The sequence below is a fragment of the Spermophilus citellus genome (assembly GCF_964194105.1).
Source record: "Spermophilus citellus genome assembly, chromosome: 2".
NCBI classification, from domain to species: Eukaryota; Metazoa; Chordata; class Mammalia; order Rodentia; family Sciuridae; genus Spermophilus; species Spermophilus citellus.
In genome coordinates this window covers 28,525,108-28,533,915 of record NC_138183.1, presented here as the reverse complement: position 1 = coordinate 28,533,915, position 8,808 = coordinate 28,525,108, and the positions used below count along the sequence as shown (strand labels likewise).

At 33.7% G+C, this 8,808-nt stretch overlaps 1 protein-coding gene across 1 annotated transcript; it reads left to right on the top strand.

Moving 5' to 3' along the window:
• Nucleotides 1-5,174: 5,174 nt before the first annotated feature.
• On the top strand, nt 5,175-6,119 carry LOC308634402 (olfactory receptor 13D1-like; the record flags this gene model as incomplete). The annotated part of the gene is made up of 1 exon (XM_081268233.1): nt 5,175-6,119. The coding sequence occupies one exon, from the start codon at nt 5,175-5,177 to the stop codon at nt 6,117-6,119; it is 945 nt and encodes a 314-aa protein (XP_081124359.1).
• Nucleotides 6,120-8,808: the final 2,689 nt, after the last annotated feature.

Sequence of the window (8,808 nt, the reverse complement as noted above, 5' to 3'; positions counted from 1 at the left end):
CCAGGATATTTCATTTATTTATTTTTTGAAAAATCTCCAAATAATTCAGTGATCTGCAATCTCTTTTGAAATCATATGAGTAAATCTTTTAAGGAAGGAAAAGTTGATTATAATATAATAGACCTTATAAATAATAAGCAAATAGGTATTTTATTCAAGCATCTGGTTTACTAAAATCTTAAGTAATAGTTATCTGGGGAAGGAGAATGTGGTGATTTTAATATTCTGAATTATTTAAATTAAGCCCAACGGGAAAATATATAATTAAAGGTGTTAATGATAAAAACAAAATTAGAAACAAGTAATATGAGGGAGGAGATGTAATCATAATTGAGTGTTAATCTGAAACCCAGACAGCCAAAGGCAAAAGAACTATTAAGATTCTTTTGTGTGCTTTCATTTATATGATTAATCAAACTCCACTGTGGAAGACATCATCCCCAAAATGATGGTGGAATGTGATGGACATTATTATCCAAAGTACATGCATGAAGACACAAATTGGTGTTAATATACTTTGTATACTACCAGAGATATGAAAAATTGTGCTGTACATGTGTAATAAGAATTGTAATGCATTCTGCTGTCCTATATACATTTTTTTAAATTTTATTTTTTATTGGTTGTTCACAACATTACAAAGCTCTTGACATGTCATATTTCATACATTAGATTGAAGTGGGTTATGAACCCCCAATTTTACCCCAAATGCAGATTGCAGAAATCTCCTATATAAATTTTTTAAAAATTAATTAAAAAAAAAAAAAACACCTGGGCTGGGGTTGTGGCTCAGAGGTAGAGTGCTGGCCTACCATGTGTAAGGAACTGGGTTCAATCCTCAGCACCACATAAAAATAAAGATTTTGTGTCCACCTATAACTAAAAAATAATTTTTAAAAAAAATCCTGAAAGATGGGCTGGGGATGTGGCTCAAGCGGTAGCGCGCTGGCCTGGCATGAGTGCGGCCCAGGTTCGATCCTCAGCAACACATACAAACAAAGATGTTGTGTCCGCCGAAAAAAACTAAAAAATAAATATTAAAAAAAATTCTCTCCCTCTCTCTCTCTAAAAAAAAAAAAAAAAAAAAAAAAAAAATTCCTGAAAGAATTTTCAGGGTACTTTTTCATTTGAATTATTTTTTAAAGATAATATCTTCACAGATGGCTTTCAAAAGGGGCAAATATATATTTCATGTGTATATTTATCATATGGTTCATCATTGAAAGTCAAGTTCATCTAATTAAATTGTGTTTTTATACATTTTTTTGTACAAATAAGCACACATTGTGTGTAGTACAGTGGTGAAAATGGTAACTTGGAAATCATGAAGATATGGGTTTAAACCATAATTCTGGCACTTACCACCAAAAAAATTTAAAATTTTACTTAATTGTTGAAATCTCAATATAATTCTCTTATCCATAAAATGTCATAGTAGCATTTGAGTCATTTAAAGATTAAATTATTAAAAAATTCTACAAAATGAAAAAGACATACTAAGACCCCACATATTGACAATTACTCTTCCTTTTGTGAACTAAAATAATGTCTTTATTCATGGTATATTGACATTTCAAGTTTATAAAATCTATAAATTGAGAATTGGCATGACTATGAAACTTTGCACAGTATCAGTTGTCTTAATTAATCTATTTAGAATGTCAGAGAAGTTTTCAGGATTGTTTGCCATATTGACTATTTAGGTTACAGCTAACTGAAAAATAATAACATTTTAAATACTAGAACTTCAAGTAGTTAAATTAAAACAAAACAAACAACTTATAGAAAGCTGGAAGTCCTATAAGATAGAGAACTTGACATCTGGCTTGCATATAAGTCACAAACTTTGCTTAGATCTATTACAACATTAAAGAAGTACCCAGATACAGCAGCAAAGCATTGAAATTTTTTTACAAATATCATGATTTGGGAGGAAGGGATTAGAGGATGCCCAGGATTAGGCCAGTTCATAGTGTTTTACAAATATGAATTTCATCTTCTAGTGATAATTCTGATCTAAGCACCAATGGTCTCTAGACCTTTTTGAGATCATATGATTTAAGTTGAGAAACTCAATTTTTTATCTTGGATGTACCCCCTGAAAACAATGAAGACTGTTACCTGGAAGATTCTGAGGATATGGTTTACAAATGCTTTAGGTCCAGTACAAAGAAATATGGGCGTCTTTGGATAACTGGAAAAAGAACACCAGTATAATTCAGCCTCAATGTGCAATCTCTAGACATCTAAGATAATCACTCTAATGTTAAATTCTTTTTGCATTTTGTACTCTGAGTTAGTCTTTCAAGCACAATTATAAACTTGCTTCAGTGTCTTCCTCTGATATATTTTTACTTTATGTATATTTATTTTAAAATTTTAGATATTTCAGAAAAGTGGAAAAATGCTAAGATAACCATTAGCTTTTTAGATGTTTCTTTCTAGCCTTTGTATCCTAAGTTATCTTGGTCTAGGATTGTGTTTTGTAAACAATACTTTATATTGTCATTTAGTTTCTGTTTTTACTTAATCACTTTAACTTAAGCTAAACTACCTTTGTGTTAATACAAAGTCCAAACAAATGTCATAAATAAGTGTTTAATGTGGCCCATAACATAAATGAACTTTAATTTATGTAACAATTCTCCTAGAGTTAGGAAAATATAAAAATATATATTTTAAGACGTAATAACCAGGTGGGCATGATGGCACATGCCTGTAATCTCAGCAGCTGAGGAGGCTGAGGCAGGAGGATCATAAATTCAAAGTCAGCCTTAACAATTTAACAAGGCCCTAACAATTTAGTGAGACCCTGTCTTTAAATAAAATATAAAAAAGGACTGGGGATGTGGTTCAGTGGTTAAGCGTCCCTGGGATCAATCCTCCTAACCAAAAGAGAGAGAGAGAGAGAGAGAGAGAGAGAGAGAGAGAGAGAGAGAGAGAGAGAGAGAGAGAGAGAGATAATAACCAACAATAGCAAAGGTCTGGTAAAAATGAATTTATCTAATGCTACAAGTAAGGAGGAAAGTGATCTATTAGAAACTATCCAGAGTCTTAACAGTCTTCAATTCCTGTTTCCAAACAGATTCTAAGAATCCATTTTAGAGAAGTAAATTTAAATTCAGTATAAAAAATTAGGAACAACTCTATTCAACAGAGTGTTTGTTAAATGTTACTTCTTAAAAGCTACCCAAGGGTTGCAAGAGTAATGCAAATCATTTCTCTATACTATTATTATCCCCCCATTGAAACCATCAAAGCAGACCAATGTTTTCTTTTACAAATATTCACAAGTGAAATTTTTATTGCCCTAACAATCTCAGGACTGCTAGAATACTAAATATTTACCGTAATTATTTTTTAAATTAATTTTCAAATAGGAGTCAACTTTTAGGAGAGATGTTCTTAGAAAAGAGAGGACATTCTACTTAATTTACATCTTCCTTGCAAAAACCTCATTCCAATTGCCAGACAATTAATACTCTGTCAAAACCTCTGTCAGAATTTCATGGGCATTCAGAGTAGGTTGATATATGCAGATACCATCAATCAAATTCCAATCTTACTTCTAAAAGAAGTGTATGCTGCCCTACCCAACACCTCCTACCCTCTTTACAATGTATGCGCTTCAAACAAGTTGTAGCTTGAATTGGAGGAGAGTCTTCATTTTAATGTCAACACAAATACAAACATCCTTTCTGGTGATTAAATTGCCCAACCAACCACTGTAACTGAAAGAAAGCAGCACAATCTGAGACAATCCTCTACCAGAAATAGCCAGGTTTTGAAAACACTAAGTGAAAACTCATCCATTAATTTTTTTTTACTCTCTAGAATATATTTCAAAGCTAGGTAGAATATCATGAGGATGATCAAGTATTTTCAAAATGATATTTCTATGCTTTGTTTATTATAAAGAAGATGACCTGCTAATAACTAGTTTTTATTTTTTTTTCAAATTGAAGTCATTTGTTCCATGTTCTTTGGAGCACAACTCAGGTGCTTAAGCTGAACAAAAATTCCTTCTTTAGGAAAATACTGGACCTAGCTGCAAATTTGACAAGCATAAAAAAGAACATATTTTATATGGACAAAAATAAAAGGCAATTTGATTGCAATCAATGTGTGATTTGGTTGTCTGTACATCTGAAATCTAAAAAACACAGAATCGATTATCATTAACCAGACAGAAGTCTTACCAGAGTGCTCAGTTTAGCAGTGCTTGTTATCCAGCTGCTTACACACAGCTGAAGCAGCAACAGCACTCTGATGGTATTAGAGAAAGATGGTCCAAAAGGGCTTGATACTCAGGTATGTTGTGTAAACAAGCAACATGAAAATCACCTGGGAACATGTTAATAAATGGAGATCACAGTACCTACCTCAAATACATGGAATCAGAATCAGTTAAAAGATTCCCCAGGTGACTTGTATGAATACTAAAGTTTGGAAATATTCCACAGGATAAGTGGATCTTTTCCTTAGTTTCACCTTAAAAACCACCTGAAGAGCATTATTTTCCAAATAGCTAATTTCCTCCCTTTAGTCAACTTTTAAACTATCGGGAGGACAATATATTATAGTTTTATAAAATGGACTTAAAATCAGAAAATGAAGATTTACATAGCAGTTCACTCAGTATAACTTTTTATAAATTTTTCTCTTAGCTGTATTTTCCCCAGAGACCAATAGCAATGATAAAATAAGTAATAAGTATGAATATTCATAACTTATTGAATCTTAAACCAACAGTATTTTTAATGACTGGCATGGTATAAAATCAAGTAAACGAATCTTTGTTGAACAGATTGAAGCATACTCTCCCCAAAATATTAACTTCAGAGTGGGGTCTGTGGATCAACTGCATCAGAAATAACAGGTGCATATTAAAAATTCAAACGATTCTTCTCTGCCTCCATCCTCATGCATCACAATCTCAGGAAATGGAATACAGAAGCCTGCATTTTTAATAAACTACCAATGTAATCCTCATGTGTCTTCAATTAACTGATTTATGAACTAGAAGAAGAATCCCTCCCAAAAGCTAAAATCACGGCGATTGCCACCACTTCGATTGGTACTGACACACCTGTTGCCCCTCCTGCCCCTATTAACTCTCACGTCATATGATAATCCTATACAGACTTGTTAAACTCCAGGTATAGGAAAGTAAAATGGAAAGGACCAACTGGACAGAGATTGAGTTTATTCTGCAGGGACTTTCTGAATACCCAAGAATTGAAAAACTTCTTTTTGTGTTGTGCTTGGTGATGTACCTGATAATCCTTCTGGGAAACAGCACCTTGATCATCCTAACTCTGCTGGATTCCCGCCTCCACGTGCCCATGTACTTTTTCCTGGGTAATCTTTCCTTCCTAGATATTTGGTACACATCCTCCTTTATCCCCTCAATGCTGATACACTTCCTATCAGAGAAAAAAACGATCTCTTTCACTAGATGTGTTATTCAAATGTCTGTCTCCTACACTATGGGATCCACAGAGTGTGTTCTCTTAGCAGTGATGGCCTATGACCGTTATGTGGCAATCTGTAACCCACTGCGGTACTCCATCATCATGAGCAAGGCACTCTGTATTCAGATGGCAGCTCTCTCCTGGAGTTTAGGACTTCTCAACTCATTGATAGAAACTGTTCTTGCAGTACGGTTGCCTTTCTGTGGGAAAAATATCATTAATCATTTTGTTTGTGAAATACTGGCCTTAGTCAAACTGGCTTGCACAGATATTTCCTTGAATGAGATTGTTATAATGTTGGGCAATATAATATTTTTGTTTTCTCCATTATTGCTGATATGTATCTCATACATTTTCATCCTTTCTACTGTACTAAGAATCAATTCAGTTGAAGGAAGAAAAAAAGCCTTTTCTACCTGCTCAGCCCATATGACAGTGGTAATTGTGTTTTACGGGACAATACTCTTCACGTACATGAAGCCAAAGTCAAAAGACTCTGCTTTTAACAAGCTGATTACCCTGTTCTATGGCGTTGTCACCCCCATGCTCAATCCTATCATCTATAGCCTGAGGAATGCAGAGGTGCATGGAGCTATGAGAAAATTGATGAGTAGGCACTGGTTGGAGAAAATAATGACACACTGACACTTTTGAGCTTAGGTACAAAGTAAGATCATAAATTCAAAGCAATTATTATGAATATAAGCAAAAGAAATGAAGATTGCCTCTTGATTCATAGAATTGCAATTAGAAAGAAATGTGATTAATAATCTAATTATATTCCTTTATGAAAATGGCTGATCTCATAAAATACACAATAATTGGTCTGAGAAGTAAGAATAGACATTTGAAGACAATAAAAAATTTAATTAAGCTTTTTGCTAGATGTGTTTTTTCTCTTGCTCTTAGAGTGATGGTCTGTGACAGTGACGTGGGAATCTGCAACTCCCTATGGTACTCCATCATCATGAGCAAATCCAGCCCATGTGTTTACTTAAGAATTAAGCCACATTTTTTCAGCCTTCTTTTTTAGAAAACTAATGCTTTTTGTTTTGTTTTGTTTTATTCTTGCTTTTTATTTTATCCAGTGATTTGATCTGACCCTGGTCTTAATTTAAACATTATATTTCACCTTCTCTTTCCCTGTTAGTGTCCCACACAACCCCCTATGCACATGTTAGGTTCCCTTTACTTTGTAGTTACCCAATTACATCATCTTCTTTCACATCTAAAGACAACTGCACATAGTATTTCATCTGCATTTTCACAGTTCTCCTTCCCCCATAAAATACTGAACATCTCAGAAAAGATAGGCTGTGTCATATCCTCTGCAACAATATCCAAAACTTATTTCCTATTTTATGCTGCCCTGACTCTTCTCTTCACTACAGTGTCTTTCCCTTCATGTTATAATCATTTGTTAGTTTCTGAAATCCTCCCAAAGGATGAACAATGGCCCACTGTGCCCTGTATGAAGCCCAATGTCAATTAATTAAAAGCAGTTGTCAGTAATTAGCTATTAAATGAATCAATTAAAAATTTTTAAAGGACAGTAAATGTAATCTAAGTACCAGATTTAACACAAAGAGTTCAGAGAACTAGACTTTAGATATTATTTCTTTCAAAAAACTATACTTCTAAAAGTTAACATAAAGTATCAAATAATCTTTAAATATAGGGAAAGATAAAAGATTGAATAAAACATACTGAAGAGGTCATCTGGGCTGGGTAAGACAAAAGTCAAAGTGTATATTTTTCTTTATTTAGCTAAAAAAATAAATCAATTGTATAAATTCTTCAAGGAAACTGACAATTTCATTCTTTTGGAAGCAATGTATTGTCTCATCTTAAATGTTTTCCTTTCATTTAAAAAAACCTTCAAAATGGTTACTGAGTAATAATATATAGTTGTATTTTATAAAATATATCATGTCATATGTTTTTATGGAATAAATTTGAGCTGCCTGGCACAGTGTCCCAGCCTGAGCTGGATGCTGAGGGCCTCCATGCTCAAAGACCACTTAGCATGGACTTTAGTAACACAAGGGTGCAGAGGAGAGATCCTTACTTGTTCCAGTCAGTCAAGGCAGTCAGAACCAGATAAGAGTGAAGTGGGACAACCTTGACTGAAGTGTCAAAACAGAAGCAAGTTGAGATTGAGGTCAGTGTTGGCAGAGCAGAATGTGAAGGACACCCTCATGGGGATGCAAAAGAAATATGGGAAGTCAGTTACACACAGAGACTCAAATGAGCAACAAGTAAACACACCAGGTGTAATGACAGGTTTCTCACTGTCAGAGGAGGAGGTACAAATATGGAAAGGAAGAAAACTGCGGTATTGAATTAGAATTAAAAGTATCAGTGTAAATGCATGGTTTTTCTCTTTTGGAGAAAGATACTAGAGAAATTATAGCAGATAAAATGTGGAAATTATTATGCCTATAAAAAGGTATGCATATGTGTTTGTACATATATGTATATATGTATAAAATAAATTTATTCCCTAGATTTTAATATGATTCATTGAATAAATTTATTCCCTAGACTTTAATATTTTTCATTGAAATGGCCTGAGAGGAATGCCATTCCATAAAACTAACCATTAAAGATAGTATCATAGAAGTTAGCCAATCCCAAAACAACAAATGCTGGATGTTTTCTTTGATATAAGGAGGCTGATTCATAGTGGGATAGGGAGCAGGAACGTGGGAGGAATAGACGAACTCTAGATAGGGCAGAGAGGTTGGAGGGGAAGGGAGGGGGCATGGGGTAATTAATGATTGTGGAATGTGATGATCATTATTATTTAAAGTACAGGTAGGAAGACATGAATTGGTGTGAATATACTATGTATACAACCAGAGATATGAAAAATTGTGCTCTATATATGTAGTAAGAATTGTAATGCATTCTGCTGTCATATATAAATAAAAAAATAAATTAAATTTTAAAAAGGCATTTAGGAATTATTATAAAAAAGATAGTACCATAAAGTTCACAGTAATAGAAGCCATATTTTACTTCTTTCTCACCATTATGTCAGATCCCCAGCACTAAAAAACAAACAAACAAAACTGTCATCTGAAATCATAATGGATTTTCTGTAACTCCAAGGACTACCAAAACCTAAGAGAGAGGCCTGGAACAGTTCCTTCCCTAGCACCTGCTAAACGGATCATAACCTTGCCAAGAACTTGTTCACAGGCCGTCAGCATCCAAAACTGTGAGATTTTGATTTGTTTAACTATTCATTAGCCCTTTTTGGACTCTTGCAATGTTACACTAATTTATCTCTCCTGTTTTTGACAAATATTCCATACTAGCATAAAAGCAG